General features: G+C 45.9%; 1 protein-coding gene across 2 annotated transcripts in view; it reads left to right on the forward strand.

Annotated features, from left to right (window-relative positions):
• The window catches only part of MELK (maternal embryonic leucine zipper kinase), a 300470-nt gene extending 286082 nt beyond the window's left edge, over window positions 1-14388 (forward strand). For both annotated transcript variants that reach the window (XM_063914642.1, XM_063914643.1), the window contains 3 exons: window positions 10994-11162; window positions 11527-11630; window positions 13979-14388. In XM_063914642.1, the coding sequence (XP_063770712.1) occupies window positions 10994-11162; window positions 11527-11630; window positions 13979-14153 (448 nt within the window). In that variant the 3' untranslated portion in view covers window positions 14154-14388. The remainder of the gene's footprint in view (window positions 1-10993; window positions 11163-11526; window positions 11631-13978) is intronic.
• The last annotated feature ends 33 nt before the right edge of the window (window positions 14389-14421 follow it).

The following is a 14421-nucleotide window of genomic DNA, read 5'->3' on the forward strand; positions in this document are numbered from 1 at the left end:
TGTGCCCTCAATGGCACCGTGGGACCTTGACGTGGTGTTGCGTTTTCTTGTGTCACACTGATTGGAACCTTTTATGAAAGGTAGTGTTTAAGTTTCTCTCTTGGAGAGTGGTCATGTTTTTGGCTTTGGCGTCCGCAAGGCGGGTGTCGGAAGTAGCGGCTTTGTCTCACAAGAGCCCCTGTTGATCTTCTATGTGAATAGAGCGGAATTGAGAACTCTGATAATAGTTCTGCCAAAAGGGGTTTTCTGTGTTTCGCAGAAACCAGCCTATTTTGATGCCTGTGGTAACCTCAGCATTGGCTGATTCAAAGTCTCTCGATGTAGTCAGGGCTTTGAATATTTGTCGCCAGTTTGGCTCAGTTTGGGGAAACAGAGGCCCTGTTTGTCCTGTATGCTCCCAGCGTGATTGGGGCGCCTGCGTCTATGCAGTCTGTTACACGCTGGATCTGTGATAAGATTCGGTGTGCTCGTTCTACGGCTGGATTGCCATTACCAAAGTCGGGGGAGAACCATTCTACTAGGAAGATGGGCTCTTCTTGGGCGGATGCCCGAGGTGTCTCGGCGGTTTAACTTTGCCGAGTGGCTACTTGGTCAGGTTCAAACACCTTTGCTAGGCTCTACAAGTTTGATACGCTGGCTGATGGGGACCTCCTGTTTGCTCAATCGGTGCTGCAGAGTCGTCCGCACTCTCCTGCCGGTCTGGAGCTTTGGTATAATCCCCATGGTCCTTACAAAATCCCCAGCATCCTCTAGGACGTATGAGAAAATAGGATTTTAATACCTACCGGTAAATCCTTTTCTCTTAGTCCGTAGAGGATGCTGGGCGCCCGTCCCAGTGCGTACTGTGTCTGCAGTTATTGGTTATGGTTACTCTCTTGTGGTGTTTCTTTTCTGTCAGGCTGTTGCTGACTACGTTCATGCCATGGCATGCGGTATCTTCTTATTGGTTGGATTGACACACACAGGTTGTGTTACATATTCTCTCAGCATGTGGCTGTGTAATTTTTCATACCCTTGGCTGGTGTTCTATTGAATACCACGTTCTGCGGTATGTTCGAGGTGTGAGCTGGTATGACACTCACCGTGTTTAAACAATAAATTCTTTCCTCGAAATTTCCGTCTCCCTGGGCACAGTTTTCTAACTGAGGTCTGGAGGAGGGGCATAGAGGGAGGAGCCAGTTCACACCCATTCAAAGTCTTATAGTGTGCCCATGTCTCCTGTGGATCCTGTCTATACCCCATGGTCCTTACGGAGTCCCCAGCATCCTCTGCGGACTAAGAGAAAAGGATTTACCGGTAGGTATTAAAATCCTGTTTTTTCTCTCACTGCTTGAGACTAACCATCCCCAGTACAATAAATCAGCTAGGGGCAAGAAGCAGTGGGCCAGTAGACGGCCATCTTCCAAACCAGAGCAGAAGCCATCAGTTTGAGGGTACGGGCCTCCGCCTGGAGGATTCCAGGGTTGGGGGCCGACTCCTTCACTTTGCACACATTTGGCACCAGTCGACGACGGATGCTTGGGGTGCAGAAGGTGGTATCTCTCGGTTATGGTTTCCCTTTCAAGAAGCAGCCTCCTCAAAGGTTCTTTTGCACCAGCCCGTCTTGTATAGAGTCGAAGGCCAGGGCTTTGCAAGAAGCAGTTCAGACATTGCTTCAGTCTGGGGTAATTATCCCGGTACCCCTGACACAAAGGGGGCGGGGGTTTTACTCAAACCTGTTTTTGATCCAGAAGCCAAATGGATCATTCTGACCAATTCTCAACCTCAAAAGGTTAATCAAAATATTTGGGTTCCAAAGTTTCACATGGAGACGTAACGCTGCATAGTATTGGTCATAGAACCAGGAGATTACATGGTATCACTGGATGTACAGGATGCTTACCTGCATGTGCCCATAACACGGTCACATCAGTGTTACCTCAGCTTTGCCATCCTCCAGCAGCATTATCAGTTCCAGGCTTTACCCTTTGGTCTAGCAACAGCCCGCAGGGTATTTACCAAGATTATGGTGGTTTTGGCAGCTTATTTCCGCTAGCAGGGAATAAGAATTTCTCTAACGTCCTAGTGGATGCTGGGGACTCCGAAAGGACCATGGGGAATAGCAGCTCCGCAGGAGACTGGGCACAAAAGTAAAAAGCTTTAGGACTACCTGGTGTGCACTGGCTCCTCCCCCTATGACCCTCCTCCAAGCCTCAGTTAGATTTTTGTGCCCGAACGAGACGGGTGCAGGCTAAGGGGCTCTCCTGAGCTGCTTAGTGTAAAAGTTTAAAGTAGGTTTTTTATTTTCAGTGAGACCTGCTGGCAACAGGCTCACTGCACCGAGGGACTAAGGGGAGAAGAAGCGAACTCACCTGCGTGCAGAGTGGATTGGGCTTCTTAGGCTACTGGACATTAGCTCCAGAGGGACGATCACAGGCCCAGCCATGGATGGGTCCCGGAGCCGCGCCGCCGGCCCCCTTACAGAGCCAGAAGAGTGAAGAGGTCCGGAAAATCGGCGGCAGAAGACGTCCTGTCTTCAATAAGGTAGCGCACAGCACCGCAGCTGTGCGCCATTGCTCTCAGCACACTTCACACTCCGGTCACTGAGGGTGCAGGGTGCTGGGGGGGGGTGCCCTGAGACGCAATAAAAAAAACCTTTTTTTGGCAAAAAATACATCACATATAGCTCCTGGGCTATATGGATGCATTTAACCCCTGCCAATTTTTCCATTAAAAAGCGGGAGAAAGGCTGCCGTGAAGGGGCGGAGCCTATCTCCTCCGCACACTGGCACCATTTTTTCCTCACAGCTCCGTTGGAGGAAGGCTCCCTGACTCTCCCCTGCAGTCCTGCACTACAGAAACAGGGTAAAACAAGAGAGGGGGGGCACTAAATTGGCATATTAATATATACAGCAGCTAGATTAGGGAAAAACATTTATATAAGGTTATCCCTGTATGTGTGTATGTATATATATATATATATATATATATATATATATATATATAGCGCTCTGGTGTGTGCTGGCAAACTCTCCCTCTGTCTCTCCAAAGGGCTAGTGGGGTCCTGTCCTCTATCAGAGCATTCCCTGTGTGTGTGCTGTGTGTCGGTACGCTGTGTCGACATGTATGAGGAGGAAAATGGTGTGGAGGCGGAGCAATTGCCTGTGTTAGTGATGTCACCCCCTAGGGAGTCGACACCTGACTGGATGGTCTTATGGAAAGAATTACGTGATAGTGTCGGCACTTTACAAAAGACTGTTGACGACATGAGACAGCCGGCAAATCAGTTAATACCTGTACAGGCGTCTCAAACACCGTCAGTGGCTATAAAACGCCCGTTACCTCAGGTCGATACAGACACTGACACGGACACTGACTCCAGTGTCGACGGTGAGGAAACAAACGTATTTTCCAGTAGGGCCACACGTTACATGATCACGGCAATGAAGGAGGTTTTGAACATTTCTGATACTACAAGTACCACAAAAAAGGGTATTATGTGGGGTGTGAAAAAACTACCCGTAGTTTTTCCTGAATCAGATGAATTAAATGAGGTGTGTGATGAAGCGTGGGTTTCCCCCGATAAAAAACTGCTAATTTCTAAAAAATTATTGGCATTATACCCTTTCCCGCCAGAGGTTAGGGCGCGTTGGGAAACACCCCCTAGAGTGGATAAGGCGCTCACACGCTTATCAAAACAAGTGGCGTTACCGTCTCCTGATACGGCCGCCCTCAAGGAACCAGCTGATAGGAAGCTGGAAAATATCCTAAAAAGTATATACACACATACTGGTGGTATACTGCGACCAGCAATCGCCTCAGCCTGGATGTGCAGTGCTGGGGTAGCTTGGTCGGATTCCCTGACTGAAAATATTGATACCCTGGACAGGGACAATATATTATTGACTATAGAGCATTTAAAGGATGCATTTCTATATATGCGTGATGCACAGAGGGATATTTGCACTCTGGCATCAAGAGTAAGTGCGATGTCCATTTCTGCCAGAAGAGGGTTATGGACGCGACAGTGGTCAGGTGATGCGGATTCCAAACGGCATATGGAAGTATTGCCGTATAAAGGGGAGGAGTTATTTGGGGTCGGTCTATCGGACCTGGTGGCCACGGCAACGGCTGGGAAATCCACCTTTTTACCCCAAGTCACCTCACAGCAGAAAAAGATACCGTCTTTTCAGGCTCAGTCCTTTCGTCCCCATAAGGGCAAGCGGGCAAAAGCAAAAGGCCACTCATATCTGCCCCGGGGCAGAGGAAGGGGAAAAAGACTGCAGCAGACAGCCTCTTCCCACGAACAGAAGCCCTCCCCCGCTTCTGCCAAGTCCTCAGCATGACGCTGGGGCCTTACAAGCGGACTCAGGCAAGACGGTGGGGGCCCGTCTCAAGAATTTCAGCGCGCAGTGGGCTCACTCGCAAGTGGACCCCTGGATCCTGCAGGTAGTATCTCAGGGGTACAAATTGGAATTCGAGACGTCTCCCCCTCGCCGGTTCCTGAAGTCTGCTTTACCAACGTCTCCCCCCGACAGGGAGGCGGTATTGGAAGCCATTCACAAGCTGTATTCCCAGCAAGTGATAATCAAGTTACCCTTCCTACAACAGGGAAAGGGGTATTATTCCACGCTGTTTGTGGTACCGAAGCCGGACGGCTCGGTGAGACCCATTTTAAATCTGAAATCCTTGAACACTTACATAAAAAGGTTCAAGTTCAAGATGGAGTCACTCAGAGCAGTGATAGCGAACCTGGAAGAAGGGGACTATATGGTGTCTCTGGACATCAAGGATGCTTACCTCCATGTCCCAATTTGCCCTTCTCACCAAGGGTACCTCAGGTTTGTGGTACAGAACTGTCACTATCAGTTTCAGATGCTGCCGTTTGGATTGTCCTCGGCACCCCGGGTCTTTACCAAGGTAATGGCCGAAATGATGATTCTTCTTCGAAGAAAAGGCGTCTTAATTATCCATTACTTGGACGATCTCCTGATAAGGGCAAGGTCCAGAGAACAGTTAGAGGTCGGAGTAGCACTATCTCAAGTAGTACTACGACAGCACGGATGGATTCTAAATATTCCAAAATCGCAGCTGATTCCGACGACACGTCTGCTGTTCCTAGGAATGATTCTGGACACAGTACAGAAAAAGGTGTTTCTCCCGGAAGAGAAAGCCAGGGAGTTATCCGACCTAGTCAGGAACCTCCTAAGACCAGGCCAAGTGTCAGTACATCAATGCACAAGGGTCCTGGGAAAGATGGTGGCTTCTTACGAAGCGATTCCATTCGGCAGATTCCACGCAAGAACTTTTCAGTGGGATCTGCTGGACAAATGGTCCGGATCGCATCTTCAAATGCATCAGCGGATAACCCTGTCTCCAAGGACAAGGGTGTCTCTCCTGTGGTGGTTACAGAGTGCTCATCTCCCAGAGGGCCGCAGATTCGGCATTCAAGATTGGGTCCTGGTGACCACGGATGCCAGCCTGAGGGGCTGGGGAGCAGTCACACAGGGAAGAAATTTCCAGGGCTTGTGGTCAAGCATGGAAACGTCACTTCACATAAATATCCTGGAACTCAGGGCCATTTACAATGCCCTAAGTCAGGCAAGACCTCTGCTTCAGGGTCAGCCGGTGTTGATCCAGTCGGACAACATCACGGCAGTCGCCCACGTAAACAGACAGGGCGGCACAAGAAGCAGGAGGGCAATGACGGAAGTGGCAAGGATTCTTCGCTGGGCGGAAAATCATGTGATAGCACTGTCAGCAGTGTTCATTCCGGGAGTGGACAACTGGAAGCAGACTTCCTCAGCAGACACGATCTTCACCCGGGGCAGTGGGGACTTCACCCAGAAGTCTTCCACATGATTGTGAACCGTTGGGAAAAACCAAAGGTGGACATGATGGCGTCCCGCCTCAACAAAAAACTGGACAGATATTGCGCCAGGTCAAGGGACCCTCAGGCAATAGCTGTGGACGCTCTGGTAACACCGTGGGTGTACCAGTCAGTGTATGTGTTCCCTCCTCTTCCTCTCATACCAAAAGTACTGAGAATCATAAGAAGGAGAGGAGTAAAGACTATACTCGTGGCTCCGGATTGGCCAAGAAGGACTTGGTACCCGGAAATTCAAGAGATGCTCACGGAAGACCCGTGGCCTCTACCTCTAAGAAAGGACCTGCTCCAGCAGGGACCATGTCTGTTCCAAGACTTACCGCGGCTGCGTTTGACGGCATGGCGGTTGAACGCCGGATCCTGAAGGAAAAAGGCATTCCGGATGAAGTCATCCCTACCCTGATCAAAGCCAGGAAGGATGTGACCGTACAACATTATCACCGTATTTGGCGAAAATATGTTGCGTGGCGCGAGGCCAGGAAGGCCCCTACAGAGGAATTTCAACTGGGTCGATTCCTGCATTTCCTGCAAACAGGACTGTCTATGGGCCTAAAATTAGGGTCCATTAAGGTTCAAATTTCGGCCCTGTCAATATTCTTCCAAAAAGAACTAGCTTCTGTTCCTGAAGTTCAGACGTTTGTCAAGGGAGTACTGCATATACAGCCTCCTTTTGTGCCTCCAGTGGCACCTTGGGATCTCAATGTAGTTTTGGGGTTCCTAAAATCACATTGGTTTGAACCACTCACCACTGTGGACTTAAAATATCTCACATGGAAAGTGGTAATGCTGTTAGCCCTGGCTTCAGCCAGGCGTGTTTCAGAATTGGCGGCTTTATCCTATAAAAGCCCTTACCTAATTTTTCATACGGACAGGGCAGAATTGAGGACTCGTCCTCAATTTCTCCCTAAGGTGGTTTCAGCATTTCACTTAAACCAGCCTATTGTGGTGCCTGCGGCTACTAGGGACTTGGAGGATTCCAAGTTACTGGACGTAGTCGGGGCCCTGAAAATATATGTTTCCAGGACGGCTGGAGTCAGAAAATCTGACTCTCTGTTTATCCTGTATGCACCCAACAAGTTGGGTGCTCCTGCTTCTAAGCAGACTATTGCTCGTTGGATTTGCAGTACAATTCAGCTTGCACATTCTGTGGCAGGCCTGCCACAGCCAAAATCTGTAAAAGCCCATTCCACAAGGAAAGTGGGCTCATCTTGGGCGGCTGCCCGAGGGGTCTCGGCTTTACAACTTTGCCGAGCAGCTACTTGGTCAGGGGCAAACACGTTTGCTAAATTCTACAAATTTGATACCCTGGCTGAGGAGGACCTGGAGTTCTCTCATTCGGTGCTGCAGAGTCATCCGCACTCTCCCGCCCGTTTTGGGAGCTTTGGTATAATCCCCATGGTCCTTTCGGAGTCCCCAGCATCCACTAGGACGTTAGAGAAAATAAGAATTTACTTACCGATAATTCTATTTCTCATAGTCCGTAGTGGATGCTGGGCGCCCATCCCAAGTGCGGATTGTCTGCATTACTTGTACATAGTTATTGTTACAAAAATCGGGTTATTGTTGTTGTGAGCCATCTATTCAGAGGCTCCTTCTGTTATCATGCTGTTAACTGGGTTCAGATCACAAGTTGTACGGTGTGATTGGTGTGGCTGGTAAGAGTCTTACCCGGGATTCAAAATCCTTCCTTATTGTGTACGCTCGTCCGGGCACAGTATCCTAACTGAGGCTTGGAGGAGGGTCATAGGGGGAGGAGCCAGTGCACACCAGGTAGTCCTAAAGCTTTTTACTTTTGTGCCCAGTCTCCTGCGGAGCCGCTATTCCCCATGGTCCTTTCGGAGTCCCCAGCATCCACTACGGACTATGAGAAATAGAATTACCGGTAAGTAAATTCTTATTTTTTCCATACCTAGACGATCTGTTAATCCTGGCTCAACCCCAGGAGTTACTCTTGGGCCATCTCCAACATGCAATAGCTTGTCTACAAAGACATGCATGGCTCATAAATTGGGAGATGTCGTCCCTGAATCCATCACAACGGATGGTTCACTTGGGGGCCATATTGGATTCAAGTCTACAAAGGATTATCTTACCGGAGAAGATCTCCAAGGTACAGGTAATGACTCAGGAATTGTTGCACAGTCAGACCGTTTCAGTCCATGCAGCAATGCGACTGATGGGTCTGATGGTGTCAATATTCGACATGATGGTATATGCGCAGTTCCACTCCAGACCCTTACAGCATCTCATTCAACCAGATGGGATGGAAGTTATCAAACAATAAAGAGATAGATGATAAAGCTTCCAGTAAGCGTAAAAAGGCACTAGTTTGGTGGCTACAGATGGACCATCTACACAAGGGGAAACCCTTTTGGATAGCAGATTGGCAAGTACTGACAACGGATGCCAGTCTTCAAGGCTGGGGAGCAGTTTTTGAAAATGTTTGGTTCCAGGGAAAATGGACCACGAAGGAAAGTTGCCTGCCAATAAATTTGTTGGAAATAACGGCCATATATATGGCTCTAGTTCAGGCAAAGGACATTCTGCAGGGAAGACCAGTCCAGATCCGTTCAGACAATGCAACAGCAGTAGCGTTCCTCAACCATCAGGGAGGAACTCACAGCAAAGGGCTGATGGAAGAAGTAACTGACATACTACTAAGGTGGGCAGAACTTTATCTTCCGGCATTGTCCGCAGTGTTTCTACCGGGAGTGCTAAACTGGGAAGCGGATTTTCTCAGTCAACACACCATTCAGGAGACCGAATGGGCATTACACCCGGAGGTATTTCAAACTCTAGTAGACAGGGTCTGCCAGAGATAGATCTCATGACGTCCCGTTGGAACAACAAAGTTCCAGCATACGGGTCGAGAACAAAGGATCCCGGGGCGATCCTTGTAGATGCACTGTCAGTGAAATGGGAATTTCATCTTGCATATCTATTTCCTCCTATCTCCTTGTTGCCCAGGGTAGTGAGGAAAGTAAAGCAGGCAAAGGGAGCCATAATTCTAATAGCTCCAGCCTGGCCCAGAAGACATTGGTACATAGATCGGCTAAGGATGTCCCTGGAAGCTCCAATTCTGCTTCCTCAACGTCCAGATCTACTGATGCAGGGGCCTTGTTGTCACAGCCATCTGGAACGGCTGTCTTGGGTATCGGGACTGTCTGCAGGAGAAGCATTGCTGGATGTAGTCCGTGCATTAAAAATTTGTTGATCGTACTAGTGCCATCAGAAAGACAGATTCTCTCCATTTTTTACAGATTTCACAAAGGAGGATGGCCTGCTACAAAACAGACGCTAGCAAGATGGCTTTGAATGACAATTTCAGAAGCATATTCTCGTGCTGATCTCTCTGTGTCGCCTAATGTCTCTGCACACTCTACACGTAGGGTAGGTCCTTCATGGGCAGCACAGCATGGTGCTTCAGCAGAACAGATTTGTAAGGCAGCCACATGGTCTTCCATTAACACATTCATTAGACATTATGCCTTGGATACTTTTGCATACTTGCTTACCTGACCCTCTCCATGAGGGAGAAAATGCTCTGTTGCTGGACTTTCCTGGTAATGTATGATTGCCATCACCTGTGGTGAAACACCTTTCTTATCAATTAACTAGCTCACCACAGGTGATGGCAATCATACATTACCAGGAAAGTCCAGGAACAGAGCATTTTCTCCCTCATGGAGAGGGTCAGGTAGGCAAGTATGTACTTTTGCCTCTCATGACGCAGAATTCGGGCGAAAGTTTCTGCTGGTTAATCAGGAGCGTCCCCACCACTAATAATGGCTTTGGGAATCCCAATGTTATCCTGTGAATAACCTGTGGACCCAGCCGGAGAAATATACCGTTATGTTAAGAACTTACTGTTGATAACGGGATTTCTCCTATGTCCACAGGGATCCCACCCTGACGCACCTGATTTGAGAATCTTGACAATCACTAAACCTCTTCCCTCTTGTATGGAAGGGTGTGCATGTGTGTTCTTATCGCCTGAATAGGGTTCTACATGATACTCCTGCCTAATTTACTGTGAAAACTGATTTGACTGAGTCAGTGGGCGGGATTATATGGAGGAGCCCGATGCATCCTGGGAGGCCAGAAAGCTTGTGACTGTTTGGTGCCATTTCTGCTGTCGCTCCGGCATATCCCAATGTTATCCTGTGGATACCTGTGGACATAAGAGAAATCCCGTTATCAACGGTAAGTTCTTACCATAACGGTATATTTTTGGTTCCCCTACTGAGATAATAACACACATTTATGTATTCTGTCTATATAATCGATCTATATATACACATATATATCATATATATGTCATCATCTTAGTCGCATAGACTATAATGGGGAAAAAAAACCTCATTATAGCCTATGGTGGGAACCTGCAGTCTGCTGTAGACCGTAAGGTTAATTGAGGTCACTCTTGTGGGTGACCATGTATGCAGTTGGATAATGCTGGGATAAAATTATGTGCACTTTGTTTATAAAAGGCAATGGATTGACAGTTATTAGTAAATACTACAGTTACAGATTTTTTTATTTTACAACTTTTATATAATACAGGACTTTGTGTTGTATACATAAGATGTTGTCTGTGTCTGGACATTAACAAGGAGGGATTCGTCCAAACTGAAGTGACTGCCATTCGTAAACAGTGTTTTGCACCAGGAGCCCAGCACTCACAACTCCTGCATCAGCTATATTTGCATAAACATGCACTTACTGTACTGCACCTTTCCTCCTGTTCCACTTCTGCACAGGGTATTGAATTAATTGCTGGCTAATATCCCCAAGGCGATAGGCTGTTTAATACACTCCTCCCCCCCACAAGAATTGAAGCACGAGATGTGACCAAATCTGTATGGAATCACATCTGTTATATTTTGTACTAAAATAAAAATATTTTAGACATACAACTAACTATAACGCAAAGGTCATACACAACTTTGTTCCTGCAGTAAATGTAATCTTTTATACATTTGTACAATGTTGTATGAAGCTTAATGTATGGCATGAGCTGTAAACACAACATTGACAACTTGAGAATGTAATGATATGGAATTGCATGTCCACTAGGTGGTGCTGCATGTCAACAATACTGCTATTTTATATTATTTTTCTTTTTAGTTGTCGCTCAGTAGATTTGGACTTAAATCAAGCACATCTGGATAGTGCCCAGAAGAAAAAAGGTACAAAAGTTTTCGGGAGTCTAGAAAGAGGACTTGATAAAGTAATTACCATGTTAACACCAAGCAAGCGGAAAGGATTTGCAAAAGATGGACCCAGAAAACTCAGGGTAAACTCGTGTTTTTTTATTTATTTTTTATTTCATTTTTGTTTATCTATTGTCCCACAATCTCATTTAGTCCAGTGGTTTGAATTTCCGTTTATTACACTGTAAATACAGTTCAAAAAGTCCCTCCGCAGTGAACGCTCTCTCTGGGTGCAGTGTTTCTCTGAAGCTGATGGAGGCTGGAGAGGGACAACACTTAATGTAGATAAACACACAAAAAATTCTTCATGTAAAAGTGTTTAAAAACAATTATTTTGTCATATTACTTAGTGCACACATTCACTGCGGGGAGGCTTTTTGAACTCCCTGTAGACAGAGAAAAAGCAAAATGCTAGAATTGATGATAAAATCTAATTATTTTTAACAGGCCCATTACAATGTAACTACGACTAATATCCTGAATCCTGACCTGTTGCTAAATGAAATAACCAGAGTACTACCAAAGAAAAATGTTGACTATGTGCAGAAGGGGTAAGTGTTGCCTATGTAATACCATGTGTTTAACTGCTTAGATCAGTGATTCCCAAACTTTCTTGAATCATAGCATCCTAGAGTATCAGCATTTTTTATTTTTTTTGGCACCCCAAGATTAATTAAAAAAAAAAAAAGTGCTACCGATCATCCTTAAGTTCAGTTATGTGGTGCTTGTTTTATGATTGGCAGCCACTAGCTCTGGTTTGCCAATCACTTTGACCGCAAATAATTTGATTTGGTCTTGAACCACCAGCCTGCGCGGGTATCCGGACTTCAGGTCGACAACAAAAAGGTCGACGCCAATTGGTCGACACACCTTAGGTCGACATGGACAAAAGGTCGACATGAACAAGGTCGACATGGAAAAAGGTCGACATGAGTTTTTCACAATTTTTTTTCTTTTTTGGAACTTTTTCATACTTAACGATCCATGTGGACTACGATTGGAACGGTAAAGTGTGCGGAGCGAAGGCACCATGCCCGAAGCATGGCGAGCGAAGCGGTGCACTAATTGGGGTTCCCGGTCTCTCTACGAAGAAAACGACACCAAAAAAACCTCATGTCGACCTTTTTCCATGTCGACCTTTTTCCATGTCGACCTTTTTCCATGTCGACCTTGTTCCTGTCGACCTTGTTCCTGTCGACCTTTTGTCCATGTCGACCTAAGGTGTGTCGACCAATTGGCGTCGACCTAAGGTGTCGACCTTTTTGTTGTCGACCCGGAGTCCCAGACCCCCTGCGCGGCACCCCAGTGTGCCTAGGCACGTAGTTTGGGAATCACTGTCTTAGATTAATAAAATTTCTGCTCCATCTTGTTAGTTTCTTACCAGTCATCAACATACCATTGTGCATGGGAAAATATTTAAAGCGTACTAATACTAAATTCACATCTGCTAGTAGATGCATGCTCCCTGATTTCCAAAGAAAACTTTGTTTATAACCCTTATGCCCCCCTATATTTACATTATACAGCATGAAGGTGGCATTCTCAGACACTGACTACCAGGGACGTGCGGTGAACTAAATAGCGCAGGAGGCACTGGCTAGCCCCAGAGCCAGATTTACATGCAATATATGAGCCAAAGGGTACATGTGGGCATTATACACAGGTGCAGCAGTATAAACTCCTGGAAATTTGTTGAGTTTTGAACAGAGATGTGCGGAAAAGATACACAGGTGCCTCACCTGCCATAGACTTTTTACTCCAGAGTTTTGGCTATAAAATTATTAGAATAATGCAAAGAAGATATTTCTAACATATTCTTTGTATTTTTTATATACTTTATACAGTCAAAACTCTGGTGCAAACGTTAGTATGACAGTAAAGACTCTGCCTCACCCCACCGCACGTCAGTGCTGACTACGGTATAGAGGTAACAAGGAAGTCCTGATTAAGTGCCACCATGCACATTCCCCCCCAATTCCCATGATCACCACCAATTAACTTCATGCAGACTCTGTAACAGTGCTGGCTGCAGCTCTGACTAAACTTTACAGGTTGGAGCCAGTAAGCATATATAAATGTACATAAAATGTTGTATGTTATGCAGTATGTGCTGGCTGTCTTACCTTGGGATCAGCAGCACCGCTGTGCTTCACTATTCTGCCACAGCACGGGACACAGCACTTAGCGTGTCCATCTTCTAAAAGCCCGCCCACGACTCCTGTGAAATTTGCTAATGGGAGTCTAGGAGCGGGCTTATAGCAGATAGCCAAGCTGAGCCACTGCTCTGTAATGCTAGATGGATTACTCTTTCTCAAGTGGTAGGTGGTCTTTTGTGTACAGGCTATTCAAGCTATCTAGCACGCTACTTCCACCCCCGCTTCATAACTATGCTATAGTGTGGCACAAGGGCAGGACAACAGTTTGCATTTCTTCACTCTGTCCATGTCCCAAGCAAGTTGCAGGAACTTTAGGTCTGTTGCTTGCTGGCTTTCAGTAATCCATAATTGATTAAGGGTGTTGTCTGTACATTTAAATAAATTTGACAGCTTATAGTCGTGGGCAATAGCTTGCAGTGCTTTTTCTTTACTACAAATTAACTCACAAAAATCTGCTGTGGGAGACGTTCTCGTTCTCCATTAATGTACTGGTCAGTCATTCATGCCAAAGTGAACTATTTTAAAACTCCATAGGAATTGCCAGCTATTAAAGTATGTGGTGCTTTACTGGACTGGCAATTAAATGCTTTTTGAATGAAAATGTTCTTGTGGGTCTATAAGTAGCTGACCTAAACTCAAGGATACTAAAATGCATATCACATCTTAAGCCATAGCGATCACTGTAACCTAAACAATTGTGTCAAATTGCAATATTTAGTATCCGTTTACATCTATTTGCATAGGTATACTCTGAAGTGCAAAACACAATCTGATTTTGGAAAAGTGACTATGCAGTTTGAACTAGAGGTATGCCAACTAAAGCCTGAAGTGATGGGGATCAGAAGGCAGCGGCTTAAAGGTGATGCTTGGGTTTACAAGAGACTAGTAGAAGACATTCTTACAAGCTGCAAGGTGTAGTTGTCACCTAATGGCAATTTTCTTTTTGATAGGTTCTGTTAATGTTTTATGCACACTTTCTTCTCTCCCTACACTAAAACTCTAGAATTTTGTTTGAAACTTTGTCTATAGCTGTCGTGCTCATCTAATCTTGTGAATAATTGTAAAAAAGTCTTTTATTTATGTGATTCTTTTATTTTAATCTTTACATGTATGTTTGTGTTAGGTCTTAAAATAAAAAAAATTCTGAGATAAATCAAGTTTTTTGTTTGGTTATTTGGGGTTTCAC

The sequence above is a fragment of the Pseudophryne corroboree genome, chromosome 1, assembly GCF_028390025.1.
Source record: "Pseudophryne corroboree isolate aPseCor3 chromosome 1, aPseCor3.hap2, whole genome shotgun sequence".
NCBI classification, from domain to species: domain Eukaryota; kingdom Metazoa; phylum Chordata; class Amphibia; order Anura; family Myobatrachidae; genus Pseudophryne; species Pseudophryne corroboree.